We start from the raw sequence: 19,179 nt of genomic DNA on the forward strand, positions 1-19,179 counted from the left end.
TCTGGGGTGCTCTGCTGGCTGGCTCCCTCGGGCGGGCGGCTGTGGGCACAGGCCTCGGGGGGTCGTTGCTCTGCGTCGGCTCCACCCAGCGTCTTCTCAGATGCCTTGTTCTTTCTTGATCCCCTCCTGCCCTCTTCCCGATCACCTGGCTCCCGGGGCTCTTCTAAGGAAGGTTGTGCATTGAAGCCTTGCTCCCCGGAGCCTGGGGGGCTCAGCCAGTTGAGCGTCGACTCTCGGTTTTGGCTCAGGTCATGATACGGGGTCGTGGATCGAGCCCCAGCCCGGTCAGGCTCTGTGCCGAGCCTAGAGCCTGCCTGAGGCCCTCCCCCTCCCCCTGCCCCTCCCCCACTCACACACTGGCCCGCTTTCGCTCGCTCTCTCTAGCTCTAAAGAATAAAGTTGAAAATTAAAAAAAGGATGCAGGCGGGGCGCCCGGGTGGCTCAGTCGGTTGAGCGTCCGACTTCGGCTCAGGTCATGATCTCCCAGTTCATGGGTTCAAGCCCCGCATCAGGCTTTGTGCTACTGCTTGCTCAGAGCCTGGAGCCTGCTTCGGATTCTGTGTCTCCTTCTCTCTCTGCCCCTCCCCCGCTCACGCTTTGTCTCACTCTGTTTCTCAAAAATAAATAAACGTAAAAAAAAAAAAAAGCACCCACCGACACAGTTCCCTCTTGCCCCTGCCTGGGTGGCTGTGCGCTGCCTGCAGCTGCGGTCAGCCTCGCGGGGGGCCGGGCCGGGGCCTGTCCTCACCGGCTCCTCTGTCCTCCAGCTCCACCGGCCGCCCGTCTCTACTGCGCTCTGGGCCCCAGGAGGCCGTCCAGCATGGACTGCGTCCACGGCACCCCAGTGCCCCTCACCTCCTGGCTGGGTTTGGCCAATGGGGGCCCCAGCAGGAGATCAGAGAGGAGGCGGAGAGGGAGGGCAGGGTCCTGCTTCCCCCTGCACCTCCGTGTAAGTGCCGCCTGGGTCCTGGCAGCCTCTCCGTCCCTCCTCCCCGGGGCTTGGGGTCACAGGGCTCTTGCTCTGTCCCCGGGGCCGCCTGCCACACCCCGTGTGAATAGACCCTCCTCAGTCCTGAAATCTCCCCGCACGAGTGCGTTTACTCTGGGGACTCTGATGGGACAGACTGCCCAGGAACAGTGTGGCAGGGGTGCGCCCGTGTCCTCCCCGCGCCGGACGTGCTGACGGGGCCCGACCCTTCCTGTGGAAGGAGGGAGGTGTCCGGCCCTCAGAACTGGTCAGGACTCGCCGCGTTCCACCCCCCGCGCTGTCGTCCTGATGACTGACGTGCGGCTGACGCCTGGAGTCCCGGCTCCAGGGCACGTTCACGCTGGTCGTCAGCCACATGCCAGGCAGGCCCCCGGCTGGAGCTCAGGCCGCCCCCCGGGCCCCCCAGAGAGTCCTTCGGCTGGAGTCCCGGATCTGCTGCTTTACCACCAGCTGCAGGTGTGGGCCAAGCACAGGTGGCTTTGCAGGGCAGTTCTGCCGGCCCTTCTGGAGCAAACGTACTGGCATGACCTTGACCGCTGGGGTGCCTCTCACGGTGCTGCAGGAGGGTCCCCCTCCCCACCTCCCTCCAGGTTCCTTTCTTTATGGTGTTTTGTGAGACCCGCCCAACCCGCCCTTCTGGACCCCCTCATCCCTCGCTCTGCCCTGTGTCAGTGCGAGTCCTACGATCTGGACGGCGTGCAGGGAGGTGGCACTTGGGGTGGCTGTGGTCGCCGTGGCGTGTGGCCGGGAGGACGTGTGCTTCCTGCCACGAGGTTGGGCTCGAGCGGCGCCCAGGATGCTGCACAGCTCTGCGGGAGAAGATTCTTGAATACCAAGGGCAAGCGAGCGCTGTCTTCTTGGTTTCTCTGCCTCGGGCCTGCGCTGGCGTTCTGTGGTCCCTTGGTGACAGCGTGCAGAGTCCCGTCTTGTGGCGTAGACTCAGCACAGCCCCGTGGACTCCCGTCACGCCACCTGGTTATCTGTGCACATGCAAGCCCTCGGAGCGTCCCCCTGTGCCTCTCCAGGAGTGGGTAAGGGGTAGTGGACACTCGGGTGGAGCCCCTGTCCAGGGGCACAGCAGGGGCCAGGTCGTGGAAGGTCACAGCTCCATTTGCGGAGATGAGTGGTGGAGCCTGGCTCAGCTGGGGGAGGGGGCTCAGGAACCTCCTGGGAGCGGGGGAGGCAGGAAGCAGCCTCGCAGGGGCCTGCGTGGGGCTGGGGAGAGAGCTTCCAGACTCCAGAGTGCGAGCTGGGTGGAGCCCAGGGCCAGGTGAGGATTTGCTGGGACCCCACCCCATCCCGGAAGCTGCAACCACAGCCAAACCAGGGGCTGGTCTTTCGGTTTAGTTCAGAAATTCCACACGCATCCGGTGCGGCAGCCCCACCTCCGCGGGGCAGGCAGTGAGTCCAGCGGATACCGTTGGAAGGTCACCGTGCAGGGGCAGCGAGGTCACCGTGCAGGGCCAAGCTGTGCCGGCAGCGTGGAGGCTCCCTGGCGGAGGGGATTGGGGGTGGACCCAAGAAGCTCAGCCATAGAAGTGAAACTTGGGGCGCCTGGGTGGCTCAGGCAGTTGAGCGTCCAACTCTTGGTTTCAGCTCAGGTCATGATCCCAGGGTCATGGGATCCAGCCTCCCCCCCGCCCGTCAGCTTCTGCACCGAGCATGGAGCCTGCTTGCGATTCTCCCTGTCCCCCACCCCCTCTCTAAAAAAAGGAAGAGAGAGAGAGGAAGGAAGGAACTCAGGTGTCATGGGGACCGTGAAGGCCTCTGATTCCTGAGCTCAGCCAGAGCCCACATCTTCCCTGGGGACAGGGTCCTGCTGCTCAGCCCCGGGGGGTCGGGGGGGGGGCCTGTGTTGTCCCCTCGCATGGAGCTGGCGCCGTGGGACAGGAGCAGACGGGCGCCTCCCGTCTGGGTGGAGGGACGGAAAGGGTTTGGGGGGAAACTGTGCCGGGGCTGCTTCTGGTCCCACGGCTAACGTGCCGCGTGTCCTCCCCAGAGACGAAGGAGCACCGCGGGAGTGGCGGGAGCGAGCCCGGACCCGGAGGACAGCGGAGGAGGCCCTGGGCAAGCCCCTGCCTCCCCAGAGGAGTCTGGGACGAGGATGCCAGCGGGAGGGGTCTCATCCGGTCCGGGGGCCACGGTGCCCGCTGCGGAGATGGAGCCTGCGGCCCGCCGACAGACCTATTTCCTCTCATGTGAGGAGCCAGGACTGGGGGTGGGGGACGCGGGGGAGGGGCTGGGGGGGGGGAACCAGACGCTCCACGCCAGGCTGGGCGCCGAGCCGCTCTCCGCCCACGGGAGGCTCGTGTCTGGCCGGCCGGCCGCCAGCGCTGTCCCAATGGGAACGTCTGTGCCCAGTCCTGCTGCCACCTCACGTTCCTTGTGAGGCCTCTGTCCTTTGAAGCAGAGCAACTGTCACCTGAAGAGAAAAGACACACGGAGCCCTTTTATCCAAGTGCGGGGTCTGGTAGGGTGCCCACAGTCCCGATGCCGGTGCCCACGGGGCTGGCCCCTGGGTCCCCGGAGCGCCAGGTGGAGCCGGGACTGTGACCGCGGCCCTTCACACGGGGCGTGTTTGCTCGTGCCTGTACTTCTCACTAAGGAGACCTGGCCGGGGGGACAGGAGAGCGGGTGGCTCTCAGACCTTCTAGGCCCTGAGACGCCTGACTTCCCCGCGGACACTTCCAGTGGTCCTTTACCGTTAGAGCCACATCAGAGCCACAGCAACTTGGGAGGAAGCGGCGCCTCCCGCCTCCTCTCGCCGCGTGGCCTCCCCGGGCGGGCTGCCCTCTGCTCCCTGCCCGGCACGCACGCCTGCCTGCGTCACAGGCGACGTGCTACGTCCTCCCATCCCGTCTTCTCTGTCACCACCCGCATTTTTGCACGGCACGTAAGCATCCAAGATTCGTGTGCCGTCGCTCCAGGAACAGGACGACTTGCACGCTTACACCTTCTCGAGGACGCCGTCCGAGCTCGATTACAGCAGCGCGGTGGAAACAACTGGCATGCCAGGAGATGGGTGGCTGTAAGTCGTATCCCAAGTTCGGGGTCACCCCGTGGCCACGGAAAAGGGTGAGCTAGCAGGATACCCCACTGACACGAGGGTCTCGAAGGCGTTATAGGGCAGCACGAGCTGAGACCCCGTGTGAGACTCACGCCGGCCTGTGAGACCGCGGCCTGACGAGAAATACATTGTGCTTTGCCCCCACAGACCTGCGAAACCCCATGGGGCCGGGGGTGACGGGCGTGTCTTATTACCGTAGGGAGCGCTGGGAGCCTGCCTCAGCTGATGCTGACGGGTGGCTCAGGGTGGGGCCTCGTCACGCGGCTGGTCCCCGGAAAGACCGCCTGAGCGCGGCTTGCAGCTTTCAGCCCCATCCCAACGGCCCCGCAGGTGCGGGAGGGTGGCGCCCAGAGAGGATGTGCGGCTCCTCACGCTTCCCCACACCTGTCCCTTGCGCCCCCACCCTTTCCTGTGAGCCCCCTGCCTGTCCCATGTACCCCCCACCTGTCCTGTGTGCCCCCCCACCTGTCCCGTGCGCCCCCCCTTCCTGTCCTGTGAGGCCCCCCCCACCGCCTGTCCCGGGCGACCCCACCCCCCGCCTGTCCCGGGCACTCCCCCGCCTGTCCCGTGTGCCCCCCCGCCTGTCCCGTGTGCCCCCCCGCCTGTCCCGTGCGCCCCCCCACCGGTCCCATGCAGCCCCCCCTTCCTGTCCCGTGAGGCCCCCCCACCGCCTGTCCCGGGCAATTCCCCCCCCCCCCCCGCCTGTCCCGGGTGCTCCCTCGCCTGTCCCATGTGCCCCCGCCGCTTGTCTCATGCGGCCCCCGCCTGTCCCGTGAACCCCCCCCCCCGCCTGTCCCATGTGGGCCCCTCCCCCCCACCTGTCCCATGTGGCCCCATGAATCTTCCATGCGGCCCCCCCCCCCCGTCTCATCGCGTGTGGCCCCGCGAATCGTCCGTGTGGCAGTTCCCGCAGCTGCTCCCAGGCTGCAGCCTCCGCTGTGCCCTGAGCTCTGTGAGCTGCTCTAGCGCGTGACTGACCCCGAGGGGCTGTGGGAGGCCTGGCTGGGAGCCGGTCAGCTGGCGGTGAGGGGCAGCTTGGACTCAGGCAGGGCGGCCGTGAGGACGTGAGGAGACCCAGTGGTGTCGGCTGCAGGTGGAGGAGAATTGCCACCCTTGTGGGAAACCCCCAGCCATTGACCTTGGGACAGGGTCCTTCCAGGGGCGAACACCCTGCCCAGGGGGCTTGGCGGGAAGCCACGCCGTGCCGGAGGCTGGGAGGGGACGGCAGCCATCCATGCTGCGTCCTGCTTCTTCCTCTCTGTTGCAGAGGACGCCCTCGCCTCTCTGAGGCCTACGAGGTGCGTAAAACATTTCTGGGGCTTTCTGAACATGCAGGAAGGATGTTGTGAGGCTGGGTGTCCCCGCGGGGTCAGGGCTCGGCCTTCTGCAGATGCTTCACCCTCACCACCCCCCCCCGACCCCCCAGCTGAGCGTATGAAAGCAAACCCACACGGCATCCTTGACCTACAGCCAGTTAATGTGCCGTCGAAGGATCAGGACTCTTAGTGGGACCGCGATGCAGGACTGCCGGAAAACAATTAGGAAACCAGTGCTTACAGCCCCATGGCCTCCGTGCCCAGCACTCCTGTGCACGGCCAGACCAGGCTCGGCTTGTCCCCTGCCTCCCGGAGCGCCAGCTCCTGGCCCAGGGCCTGTGCCCCATTGTCACCCAGGCCCCCTGGAAACGCCACCCTGCAAGTGCCCAGCTGTCCCTTCCCGGCCGGCCCCTGGCTTCCCAGCTCTGCTGCGGAGGGGTGCTAGGCTCTGCCGTGGGGTCGGGGCATCCCGGCCCTCCCCTCTCCCGCCCACGCACCCCTTCCCACCCACTCTTGCAAAGCTTGACTACTCCCCTGGCCTCTACCGTTCAGTCAGCAGGTGACCACAGGGAGAAAAGAGAGGCCACCAGGCGGGCGTGCACAGGCTCTGCCGTCTCCTCCCCTGGGCCTCTGCCAGTGCCCCCTCTGTGGCCCCAGTTCTGGGCGCTTTGCTGTGGCGCACGGACCCCTTCCCTTGGCTGGTCCCGGCACCATTGCCCAGGCCTGCCTGTGGTACCACCCCGCTCCTGGACGGCAGGTGCCCTGTTTCCCCTGCAGCTCCTCTCCTCGCGAGTGTCCCCCCTGACCCCGTGAGAAGCTGCTTGTGTCCTGCCACCTTCCTCGGGTCAGGCGTCCCCAAGGCTGGCTCTGTCCCCAGGAGCCGGGCCTCATCATCTCTACCTCCATCCCTGGGTCTCTCCAGCGGATGGTCACGAGCAGTCCTCTGACACTGTGTCCTCACAGCTCACGGGCACCAGCCTCCGTGTCTGTGTCTACTGACCGCCCTCCTCACCCTGTTGTACCTCGCCCCCAGTGCCCTCCAGAACCTCCTTGTCATCCTACCTAGACCCTCTTCTTTGCCACAGGGCCTTTGCACAGGCATCTCCTCCCCTTGCCCGCTGGGCCCCCACTCTTCCGCGGGTCCTCAAAGCGTGTGTGGCCACTCTGGAAGGTTCCCCTTGTTCCTAGACCTGCACAGGCTCCTGGGGTCCCAACCCCCTGCCGGCCAGGAATGTGCCGGTGCCATCCTCCCCCCCCCCAACCAGGCTTCCGACTCGGCCAGGCTCTGGCTTCTCAGGCTGGACGCACAGGATCCGTGGTCGCCTGTGCCAGGTGTCGCCTGTTGCCGTCGGCCAGGCTCCCCCTCAGCCTGCCCTGCAGGATGCCGATCGGGGCGGACCCGGCAGGGGGCTCCCAGTGGCGGGCTCAGGGTTGCTGGGGGGGGGCGGGGGGTGCCCGAGTCAGGCTGGACTCTTCCTGTGTCCGGGCCCTGAGTGCACGTGGCCCCACAGCAGCGCTCCTGTCCCGTTGGTGCCCGGGTCCGGGGTGCACCCGCCCCCTGCCGGCTGCAGGGACCCCCTCCCAGCCTCTCCCCACATCGCAGGGGCGGGTTGTCAAGACCAAGAGACCGCTGAGCCTGCTGGGGCTGCCGGCTCCCGGCCCCGTTGGCGGAGCTGTATCTAAGCGGCACTAACGGTGGAGGCTGGCGACTGGCACTGTGTGGAAGCCTTCCTTCTGTAAGATGGGGGTGAGATCCACACGTCACGTAAAACGTGTGAACTGTTTTCAGGTGTCCAGTTGAGGAGCACCCAGCACGCTCACCCCACGCACAGCCACCCCCCCTCCGTCCCCAGGACTCTCCCGTCCCCCCAAAAGGAAGGTCTGTCCCCATCAGACACCAGGTCCCCGTCCCCTCCCCTGCCCCGTCTGTCTGCCTGCCCTCTGTGAACATGACGGCTCCGGGGACCTCGCGAGAGTGGGGTCACACCGGGCCTGTCCTTTTGCGTCCGGCTTCTGTCACCGGGCATCGTGACCCCGGGGCTCCTCCGCGCGTGGCAGGCGTCTCCCTCCCGCGAGGCTCAGGGACGTCGTGCCGTGTGGACGGACCGCTGCGTTTACCCGCTCGTCCACGGTGGACACTCGGGTCCCTTCCACCTGCGGGCTCCTGTGAATCTGCTGCCGTGGACACGGGGGTGTCTGTCTGAGACCCCGCTTTCAGTTTGGGGGGGCGCCCGCAAGTGGGATCGCTGGAGCTGGCTTCTGTTTGTACACGGTTTACTCTAGTGGGCAATGTGATGTCCACAACCCTCTGCAAGAAGAGGAAGGTTGTCCTGTTCTGCATAATTTGTGAACCACACGGACATACTGTGCATAGTCGCTGTTGTATTTTGTAGCACAGAGACTCAAAAATATTGGTATGATCTGGAGTGGCAAAAAGCCTCACAAATCAAATAGGAAATACAGAATTTTTGGAACTACAAATAGAAAATTTTAACTTCGGGGCGCCTGGATGGCTCAGTCGGTTGAGGTCGTGAGTTTCAGTGACCTCGTGGTTTGTGAGTTCGAGCCCCGTGTCAGGCTCTGCACCAACAGTGCGGATCCCGCTTGGGATCCTCTCTCCCTCTCTCTCTGCCCCTCCCCGCTTGTGCGCCCTCTCAGAAAATGAGTGAACGCAAAAAAAGGAAAAAAAGAAAAATTTAACTTTACGAAACTGAAATTTCTAGACAGCCCAGAGTACCGTAATCAAAGTCAAAAGATACAGGCTAACACTTGTACTTGGGACAAAGGCCGCTGTCTGAGATCTGAAGAACGATCACCAGGCTGTTTTAAGTTAAAGAGCTCAGTAGGAATGTGGGCGGAGGCAGACAGGCTGTCCCCGCAAGGGACCCCCCAGTGGCAGTAGAGACAGGACAGAGGCTCCTTCTGCTCAGTGGCTGCCACACCATCACCCGCTAGGGCCACGCGTTCCCAGCCACCGTGGCCGCTGCTGTTGCTGCAACGTGTTGGAAAATACCTAAGTTAAAAATCCGAGCTTCTCTGAGCTCTTGGTGACCCCGTGCTTTAATACACGCAGTCCGACTCCTGGCATCCGCGTACGGAGACGCGCGTCTGTGGGCGATGTGGCAGAGGGAACGTGGACCCGTGAATGCCGGCACCGCCGGCCTCCCCAGGAAGCGGCTGTGCTGTGTGGGCTCTGTCCCCAGAAGGTGGAGGGCTGGCGGCCTGCAGGGCGTGGGGGCGCCGCTGTGCCTCCTGTCCGTCCCTGCTTGTGGTCCTTGCTTTCAGCAGAGGACTGGGTATGTGGGACGTCTTCCTCCTCGGTGTTTGTACTGATAGCAAACTGTGGCTATATATATATACGTATATATATACATATATATATACGTATATATATATATAAATTCACCTACTGAATTTCTATTTGTCTTCTCTTCCTGTTGGAGAAATGTTTAGGAGTCCTCCTGGGAAAGTGTGGCAGCCCCCTCCCTCCCCCACCCATCCACTGGGATTAAGCCAGCTCTGGCCCCCCCCCCAACCCCCGACTCTGCCCCTCCCTCATCCCTCTCTCACCCCCACCCCCACCCCCTGGGGTTAAGCACCTTCGCAGAGTCAGGCACATGAACCAGGCAGACCAGGTCCTGCCCTGCTAATCCACTTAGAGGTGTTGTGGCACATGAGGTGATTATAGACACAGTCTGGGTAGCAGCACGTGGGCCCCTGCAGACTTCAGCCGGAGGAGCCCCTGGTCAGAGCCCCGCCTCCCCTCCCCTCCCCTCCCCGGGAGTCCCCCTGCCCTCCCTGCCCTCCCTGCCCTCCCTTCCCTCCCTTCCCTCCCTTCCCTCCCTTCCCTCCCTGCCCTTCTCCCCACACCCACACTTGCCATGTCTCTCCCTCTGCCCACCTTGCGATGCCCTAAAGGGCGTGCTCTCCTTTCAGGGGCAGGCACATGTGAACAGAGGCACACACACAGACACAGGCCCAGGTGCACACACACAGGTGCCCTGGGGTACACACACAGAGATGCACAGATGGAGACACACAGGTCCCCTCAGGTACACACACAGGCACATGCACAGGTAGGCACATGAACAGGTACACACACACAGATGCACTCAGCTACACACACAGGCACACACATAGGTGTGTACACACACAGATGCACTCAGGTATACACGGGCACAGGTGCACACACATAGGTGCACACACACACACAAGTCTAAAGCCCCCTGGCATAGGGAGAGATCAGTCTGGTTCTCAGGCTTGCTCCCTGAGAGCTGGGGAGTGTCTGAGGTGCCTCAAGGGCACAGGGCCACACCAAAGGAGACATTTACAAAGCCCACCTGCCATGGGAGCGTATCATAGGTGGGAGTCAGGAAAGTGTGGAGGCAGCAGCTGGTTAGGACACTAGGAGAGCCAGGCAGACACCTGGGTGTGGCCCAAGGAGGGAGGAGGGAAGGAAGGCTCTAGAAAGGCAAACCCAGGTAGGGGTTGGGAAGACAAGGAGGAAGGGGGATCCTGCAGGCGATGAAAGGTGCGACTCCGGAGAGGTGGATGAGGAAATCCAAGAGCCCGGGTGACCAGAAATCCTGGCATCAGGTCCTCAGACCCTTAGACGTAAGGAGTATTCCAGCATTTACGGTGCTGCTTGGACATATTTTATGCAGTGCCATAACTTAGAAAGGAAATTTTTTCCAAAATGAATTCACATGGCCTGCGATTCTCAGAGAGCTTCCAGAAACATGTGAACCTTTGTCGCATCTTGCTCTGCCCTAGCTGTGCCCTCTCTCCGCCATCCATGAACTTGGGGCTGCCGGGGAGGGTCCTGGCGCTACCGGAGGACACGTTTGCGCCCCGCCGGGCATCCCGCGATGGGGGCGGCGCCGCATCCCACCTGGGGCCGGGGACCGGCAGACAGGAACGCTGTTCTCTACCTGCATCCCACGGACCTTGCAGGTCCTCACTTGGAATCGGTGGGCTTTATCAGGAAAAGCCAACCCCGAGTGCTTCTCCTGGGTTTTCAGCATTTATCCGTGCTGATCCGTGACGTCATGGATCCAAGAGCAGTGAGTTTACAAACACAGGCTTCCCAGTGACAGGACGTTTCCTACCTTCTCACGGGTCAGTTGTGCAGGAGCACTTACCTATCAGCTTGAAACTCAGTGATCCAAAATACAGCCGCACCCACTCGAGAGGCGTGGAACCCACTCTAGAGCACGGCCCCTGTCCGCCCTGCGGACAGAATTGCGGGCAGCTCTCCAGGCCCGCTGGCATCCCCCCTCGGACCCTGCCCTCCCACCGACCAGCGTCCAGCCGGCAGCCTCCTCGGAGGAAGGATGAGTCTACTGCCTGCGGGCGGTTGGCTTTGTGTGAACGGCAGCATTTCCTTAGGTTCCTGAAAATGTCTTGCCTTTTCCTAGGTGGTGTCAAAGATTCCCTGTGCCGTGGATTTGGCAGACAATGAGAAAATGCCAGTGAATCCACCCGGAAACACGAGGCAAAGGAAAGAGAAGTCATCGCAAGCAAGTGAAGAAATGAGGTTGGTCCCGGGGTCCGAGTTCAGCCCCGCTGCCCACTGGTGGCCGCGGTCACACCCCAGCACTCACTGGCACCTGCTGGCATCTGGGGCAGGCCAGGGGGAGGGGGAAGGGGAGCGGGGGGCGGGGCAGGGCGGGCACAGCAGCTGCTGGGGGCGTGGCATTTCTGCAGTTTTCCGGTGCAGGTGACCAAGCACACCCCTGATGCTGACCCAGCATCTGCACCCCGGGAATGACCGCTGGGCCCCTCACCCTTCCCCAGCTGCTGCAGACCAGAAGTAGACCTGTGTGCCTGTGCGTGCATGCGCGTGTGTGTGCCTGTGTGCGTGTGCATGCACGCGCATTTTCCTCTCGGCTCTTTCACTCACAACACACTTGATGCTGTGACTGTGCTATTCTGCACCCCTCCCGGGCACGCAGGGAGAGCCATGGGCGGCCGGGGACACTGCTGGACGGGGCTCCTGTGCCCCCTCTTGCCGGCCCCCGCCCCGGGCGCTCCGAAGCCGAGCGGAGGCGAGCTCTGGGCGTGGGTGGGGGGCTCATGTGCTCCGGGGAGGACTGGCCTGGCCTGCACGTCCCGGCTCTGCCCACCGCCGTGTTTCCACATTCTGGGGACCAGGAGGCCCAGAGGAAGGTCGTCCTGGTGTGACGCGTGGACGGCAAAGGGGTGTTCTTTTCTGGGGAGTCATTCGTGTTCGTGCCCAGAACCCCGGGGACAACCCTGCAGGTCCGCAGACAGGACTCACCCCAGCCCGTGGAATGGCTTAGATGGAAATGGACGGCATGCAGCTGTCCCCACAGCACACGAGCGTGTGCCCGCGGACCCCGACTGCCCTGTGGGCAGGGCTTTCCTGAGAACCGGGGTTCAGAGGTGCCGACGCTGGGGTCTGTGCAGGGCAGGACTGGAGGCCACCGTCCTGCCTGTGTCCGTTATGCTGAAAAGCAAACAAAGCCGACACAGAGGCTCCTGCTGGCGGGGGGGGAGGGGTGGTTAGGGTCCTCGGGTCAGCCCCAGGCTAGGGGGGGTTATGGGAGGCAGTTATGTTCCCAGGCAGACACCCCAGACTCCGGGGCCAATGGGGGGTGGGGCTGGGGCCTTGGGAGGCCCCGGGCTGGGGGGGCTGGGGAGGCTGGGGGGGGTGGGGGGTGGGGGTGGGGGTGGTTCTGTTCCTGGGCAGACACTCCAGACTCCAGGGCCTCCTCACACACCAGGCACTGCCGCCCTTCCTGCGCGGCCCAGAATGCTGTGCCACTCTGAACATCCTCGTGTTTAAAGGCAGAGAATTTGAGCCCAAAGCCCTGATGTTGGCAGAGCAAGTATGTCTGAAATCCTAATTTAATAATCCCGTTTAAGGATTTATCACAACTGTGTATTTCCTGTGAAGACAGAGACTGTCCCTTCCGTGTAGTGTCTGTGCACGGCCCTGAATGTGTAATTTCTTACCTGGATGTGAAGTTTTAAAACGTGGCGTGTGTTCTTGCGGCTTCTCACTGCCTGGGCCTGTCTGAGCTGCTGCCCGGAGGGGCAGCGGGTGGCCTAGGTGGCCCCATTCTCGTGGCGACAGCCCCTGAGCCCCAGGACTGCACTTTGGCCTGGAGGAAAAAAGGAAAATTCTCTCTCCCTTGTTGGAGCAGGGATTGCCGACTCGACTCGACTTGATGTGTGAAATCGTGTCCTCATCACCCTCTGTTCCCTCAGGGCCTTCCGAGAGGAGCTCTGGGAAGAAAACCTAAAGCAGCACATTCAGAAAACGCACGAGGGAAGAAAAAGATTTCAAGGCACGGTGCCACTCAAGGAAATGAGCCCGGCTGCCCGGGACTTGGACATTGTAAGTGTGCATTGGCTCTGTGTAAAAACGAATTGTTCTGTTAAGAATCAGAGGGAACCTGCCGCGCCTCTTCAGAGCACGCGTTCTCTCGATCGTGGGGAGCACCCCACGTGCCTCACGTGAGGGACGTGCCCAGAATCGCGCTTCGTGGGAGGATAAGAGGTGTTTTCTTGATGTGTGAGGTGCGTGAGCCCCCTGACACATTGTGCCACCTGCCGGGACCCTAGCACAGCCTCCGCTTTATCACCAGGGACAATGGGGACGTGCCCGTGGGGTCCTTGCCCGACGCCTGGTAACCAGCAGAGCCTGGTGAGACCCTGAAGTGGCCTGGAGCCGGCTGACCCCCTGGAGCCCATGGGCAGGGAGGCAGGCCCCTTTGCACAGACGTGTGCTGTGTGTGCAGAAATGGTCGGGGTTATGGGAGTGATACCGCGCTCAAGAAAGGTGGCTTCCTGCCCCAGACGACACATAGTTACCCACCCAGCGGTAAGGGGACCTGTCACCTCCCCAGAGTGACCGGCCTCAGGCTGTGCAGGCTGAGCCTGATGCCTCTATGCCCTTGCTGCTCACGGACGCAGGAAAACACGCCTGCTCTCCCCGGCCCCCCGAGCCCAGGCTCACCTTGACGCAGCGGCTCGGCACCAAAGCTGCCCACAGAGCCGTCCCCACAGCCCGTCGGAGGGCTCCGTCGCCTCCTCTGTCCACGGGGTCCACGGGGCAGGAGGAGGGGAGGAGGGAGTGCAGGCAGGGCCTGGGCTGCGTCTCAGGGACCCCACCCTGTCAGACTCCACCCTCTGCCGGCTTTGCCTTCCCAGCCCAGAGAATTGCACCTGCCCTCAGGTAACTTTATTGTCTCCAAATCCGTTGTTCATGGCTGTAACCTCCTCCTTAAACACCCCAAGCTCTACCTCCTAAGGCTTCTAAACATCTGTGCCTCGAGCTTCAACTGTGGAGTGAAAGGTCGGTCTGGCATTATGAACAACTGTACTCACAAGTCTGATAACCTAACACGGAATGGACCATGCCTTGGAAGACACCATCTGCCAAAACTCACACAAGAAATAGCCAGTCTGAATATGCTAGCATCTATTAAAGGAATCGAACAGATAATAATTTTCAAGCGAGTTCACTGGAGAATTCTACCAAACGTTTAAGGAAGAAATGATACCATTCTCTATAATCTCTTCCAGAAAATAGAAGTGGAGGGGAAACATCGTAATTCATCCTATGAGGCCAGCATCACCCTGATACCAGAACAAAGACGTCACGTATGAGGAAAACTACAGACCGGTGTCTCTCCTGAACACAGATGCGAAAATCCTCAACAAAATATTAGCAAATCAAACCTAACAATGTATAAAAGGAATTATACACCATGACCAAGTGGGGTTTGTCCCAGGTGTACAAGGCTGGGTCCACATTCAAAACCCATTTTATGTAAACGTATCGTCACCTTGTGGCCGAAGAAGGAAAATCACACGATCGTATCATTTGGTGCGGGAAAAGCATTTAACAGAATCCAGCACCTGTTTGTGATAACTGCTTGTAGCAAACTAGGCACAAGTGGAACTTCCTTGACTTGATAAAGAGCATCTACAGAAACTACAGCGAACATCGTACTTCATGGTAAGAAACTAGAAACTACTTTTCCCCTGAAGGTCGGGAACGAGACCATTTCTTTCCAGCATCACATGGGAAGTCCTAGCTACTGCAACAAGACAAGAAAGGAAAATGAGGTAGATTAAGAAGGAAGAGTTAAGACTACCTTTGTTTCCGGATGACTTAGTTGGCTGTGTAGAAAATCCCAAAAAATTGAGCAAAATCTCCTGGAACTAATAAGTGATTATGGCAAGGTTGCAGGATCCAAGGTTAAGATTGGAAAAGTTAGTCACTTACTATATACCATCAGCAAACAAGTGAGATTTTAAATTAAGAACATTCACATTAGTACCCAAAAACTGGTGCTAGGTACAAATCTAACAAAATATGTACAAGATCTGTGTGAGGAAAACAACAAAACTGATGAGTCAACTCAAACAAGAACTAAAGGGATGGAGAGGAATCCCATGTTCATGGATGGGAAGGCTCAATATCGTCAAGATGGCGGTTCTTCCCAAGTTGATGAAGACATTCAGCAGAATCCCAATCAAAGTCCCAGCAAGTTATTTTGTGGATATCGACAACCTGCTGCTAACGTTTACATGGAGAGGAGACAAAGGCCCAGAATCGCCCACACAATACTGAAGGAGAACAAGGTTGCAGGACTGATACTACCCGACCTGAAGACTCACGGAAAAGTTACAGTAATCAAGATGGCGAGGGGTTGGCGGAACGGTAGACGGATGGGTCGGTGGATCAGAGGGAGACCCACATAAGTGCAGTCGACTGACATCTGACAAAGGAGCGAAGGTAACACGGCGGAGCAGAGATGGTGTTGGAACCGCCGGGCGTCCACGTGCAAAATAGCGAATCTAGACCCAGACCTTACGCCTCCCCGAAAGTGAACCAAAAGTGGGTCACAGAACTAAATGTAAAATGCAAAACTGTAAAACTTGTAGAAAATGACATAGAAAATGTGGGTGACCTTGGGTTGGCGGGGAGTTTTTAAATAGAACATCAAAGGCACCACAAAAAAAATTGATAATGACTTCATTAAGATTTAAAAATTTGTCTCTGCGAAAGATACTGTCAAAAGAATAAGATGCCAGGGGCACCTGGGTGGCTCAGTCAGTTAAGTGTCCAACTTTGGCTCAGGTCATGATCTCATGGCTCATGAATTCAAGCCCCACATAGAGCTCTGTGCTGACAGCTCAGATCCTGGAGCCTGCTTCAGATTCTGTGTCTCCCTCTCTCTCTGCCCCTCCCACCTTGCACTCTGTTTCTGTCTCTCTCAAAGATAAACATTAAAATAGGGGCGCTTGGGTGGCTCAGTCAGTTGAGTGTCCAACTTCAGCTTAGGTCATGATCTCACAGTCTGTGAGTTCAAGCCCCATGTCGGGCTCTGTGCTGACAGTTCAGAGCTCGGAACCTGCTTCAGATTCTGTGTGTCCCTCTCTCTCTGCCCCTCCCCCACTCACGCTCTGTCTCAAAAATAAACATTTTTATAAAAGTTAAAAAAAAAATAAGATGCCAAAGACTGGGAGAAAATAGTTGCAAAAACACATCTACTAAAGGACTGCTTATCCAAAATATAGAGAGAAAACAACCCAATTAAAAAGTAAGCCACAGATCTGACAGACACTTCACCAAAGAAGATATATAGATGTTAAGTAAGCATATGAAAAGATGCTCAGTATTGTATGTCGTTAGGAAATTGCAAATTAGAACAGAGAGGTACCACGCACACCTATTAGAATGGTTATAATCCAGTCGTGGACAACACCAGATGCTGGTGAGGACGTGGGTCAGCGGGAACTCTCGTTCATGCCGTGGGGACGCCAGACGGCACAGCCACTTTGCGAGACAGTTTGGTGATTTACTACAAAATTGAATGTACTCTGAACTTGAGATCCAGCAATCGTGCCCCTAGGCATTTTCCCAAGAGTTCAAAACTTAAGTCCAGACAAAAACTTGCTCACAGATGTTCATAGCAGCTTCACTCATAGTTACCAAAACTTGGGAGCAACCACGATGTCCTTCTGTAGGTGAGCGGATCAATAAACTGTGGTCCCTCCAGACCGTGGAGTACCATTTGGCCCCAAAAAGGAACGAGCTGTCACATCATGACTAGACCTGAGGGAGCCTCACATGCATATCACTAAGTGAAAGAGCCCATCTGAAAAGGCTGCAACGGTATGACGTTCTGGAAGAGAGAAAAGTCTGTGCACAGTAGGAGCCTCTGTGGCTGCAGGGCTGGGGGACAGAGAGATGAGCAGGCGGAGCACGGGGGATGTTCAGGGTGGTGCCAGCTCTGTGACAGCACAGTGACAGACACCTGTCATTATACATCTGTCTGGGCCGGCAGAACGCACACCAGGAGTGAGCCCTGCTGTAAACCACGGCCCCTGGGTGACGATGATGTGTGAGAGGCAGGTCACGGAGTGTAACGCGTCCCGTCTGGTCTAACAGGAAGCTGAAACCTGCAAAGGGCCAGGAGAGAACCGAGTGGCCTCACCACCGGGGGGTGGGGGGGCAGCAAGGAATTCTGTCCTCAGACTGGCAGGCCAGGTGCCCACGGACAGAGGCATTCCCACGCAAGGTCTCACTGTGTTCCTTTCTGCGCGGCCTTTCTCTGGAAGCTACTGCAGAGTGCATCCTTCCAAATCAAGTCAGCAGAACGGGAAAGGAGTGAGTGTTCCAGAAAAAAGGAAGCTGACCCAAAAGAGAGCCCAGGAGCCCCCCCCCCCCCCCCCCCCCCCCCGCAGGCTGTCGGCTGTGCAGGCCGCCAGCCTGGAGCTCAGGGAGGAGCCCCGAGGGTCTCTCCTGGGCAGACAGATCGCTGAGCATTTGACCAAGGAGACAGGATGTCGAGAGGTTCCCGGACAAGTGTGTCGAAAACAAAGCAAATCTTTCTGAAGGAGCGGTTAGGAATTGCACGACGGACGTAGATTTCTGCAGGGAAGAAGACAGGCAGCACGGCCGGGGCAGCACAGGTCCGCTCGTAGGCGGGTCTTTGACGGTACGTGCTGTAACTTGTCCTTGTGGTTTCCTCAGTGACGTCGTCTTCTCTCTAGCTGACTGTCGTAAGATGACGTCTGGAACACACACCACATACAAAATCGGTGTTACTCAACGGTGTGTGTTATCGGCAAGGCTTCTGGTCAACAGAGGCCTAACTTCTGGGCCGCTCGTACAGTTTGGGGGAGTTAGTAGTTACACACGGATTTTCTGCCGTGCAGGGTTGGAGCCCCTAATCCCACGTCGTCCAAGGTAGTGATCGTTACCCAGCCATGATGACGTGGACCTGAACGTTAACCCACGGTTGTGACGGATCCGTACTAGGGGTCTCGGTGCCTGGGCCGGAGGGCGGTCCGGGTTATGCCCTGGGGAGGTCCCAGCACTGCAGACACGAGTACTCGCTGGCCAACTTCTTGCGGGACCGGGACAGGAAAGAGCCTGCCTCCTTGATGCTGGCCGCTTTATCCCACTGAGGGCCACGGAGCCCCGTCCACCACTTTTCCTGGCCCAGCAGACTGGCTGAGAACGTGGGATCTGGAGCAGCACAGGACTCCCTGCTGGGCATCTCCTTCCACTATCAGGGACCCTGGTCCTGCTGCCGTGTCTGTGGGGTGAGGGTGCAGTTGAGGCCCTGCCTCCCCAGGACAGGCACGAAGCTCTGGAGGGGTCATGGTCAGGGATGGTGCCCACGTCGGCCACATGAGGAGCCCCTGCTCCTGTCTTCAACCCTCCACGGACTGGCATTCACTCAGCTGTGGGCAGATGTCACAGGCGGGGCCCGGGTGGGGACTCCGGGAGGCGCAGCCCACGGGCCTACCGGAGAGGTCACTGTCCTCCTTGGGAGGGAGGGTGTTCAGCCGGCTCCCCTGCAGACCCCGGGACAGGACAGAGCGCTGCGCACCTGTACGCGGTCCTTCTGTGTGGACGGGGCTGTGCCCCCACCCCGGGACCTGCCAGCTGGGCTAACGTCCACCCCCTCCCTTTCTCCCGAAAGGCCAGGAAGCTACAGGATCAAGTGATGGAGCCGGGACCGGGGCCGACCTTAACCAGAAGCCACCGGTTCGCGGCTCTCGCTGGGCACCGTCCACGCCACCCACCTGCGTCCCAGCCCCAGAAGATATTGTTCCACATGAAATACTGAGTCTGAGGACGGTCGCGAGTGCTAATGAGTGAGGATCCCTGGCACTGACAAAGACTCTTCAGACCGAGGAGTGGGTGCAGCGGCTCGTGGGCCCTTTCCGAGTGTCCTTCCCTGCGAGCGCGCCCGGGGCGTCCGCTCCAACGCCACCCCCTCCCCCCCGGGTCTGCGCGGCTTTTTCAGAGGCTGTAAAAGGGTTTAGCCAGATTAAAGGAGAGAACACCAAGGACGAGCCACCGGGTGTGCACTCCCGTGCCCGTGTCTCTGCCCGTCTCACCGACGGCACGTCCGCGGGTCAGCACCCGGCCCTCCCCTCTGCCCCCGTCAGCCCCTCCTAGCTAGCCCTCACCCAGGCTGCTCAGACCCTCCTGCAGGAGCCTCCGACTGAGTGTTCAATAAATTCAAGGGCTTGACCTTGAAACTATCTTTGATTTGGCTTCTCAGCTCCTTGACCTCTCGGTGGGAGGGAGGCAGGGTTAGACCAGGCCCACCATGGGGTCCAGTGACCAACCCCCCAACAGACCCTGGCTTGGTTTTGCACGGCTACTGCCCTCGAGGGGTACCACCTGATCTCTCGTGGGGGACCCAAGCCGCCCCCAGCTTAGCACCCACTTGACTCGGAAGACAGGCAGATTGGAGGGGAGAGAGCCTGGGGCAGTGACCAGGGACACTCCCCACCCCAAGTTCTTT

General features: G+C 59.9%; 1 protein-coding gene across 9 annotated transcripts in view; it reads left to right on the forward strand.

The window, feature by feature from the left end:
* LRRC27 (leucine rich repeat containing 27) overlaps positions 1-18,920 on the forward strand; it is a 36,925-nt gene extending 18,005 nt beyond the window's left edge. For 7 of the 9 annotated variants that reach the window (XM_053910084.1, XM_053910083.1, XM_053910085.1 and 4 more), the window contains 4 exons: positions 2,988-3,186; positions 10,789-10,907; positions 12,605-12,734; positions 18,346-18,920. In XM_053910084.1, coding sequence (XP_053766059.1) covers positions 2,988-3,186; positions 10,789-10,907; positions 12,605-12,734; positions 18,346-18,492 — 595 coding nt within the window. In that variant the 3' untranslated portion in view covers positions 18,493-18,920. Of the gene's footprint in view, positions 1-399; positions 2,020-2,987; positions 3,187-10,788; positions 10,908-12,604; positions 12,735-13,924; positions 14,111-18,345 lie in introns of those variants that run through there. The other 2 variants (XM_053910089.1, XM_053910088.1) reach the window with 2 other exon arrangements.
* The last annotated feature ends 259 nt before the right edge of the window (positions 18,921-19,179 follow it).

The sequence above is a fragment of the Panthera pardus genome, unplaced genomic scaffold (assembly GCF_024362965.1).
Source record: "Panthera pardus isolate Hobbes unplaced genomic scaffold, ASM2436296v1 HiC_scaffold_22, whole genome shotgun sequence".
Lineage (NCBI taxonomy): Eukaryota > Metazoa > Chordata > Mammalia > Carnivora > Felidae > Panthera > Panthera pardus.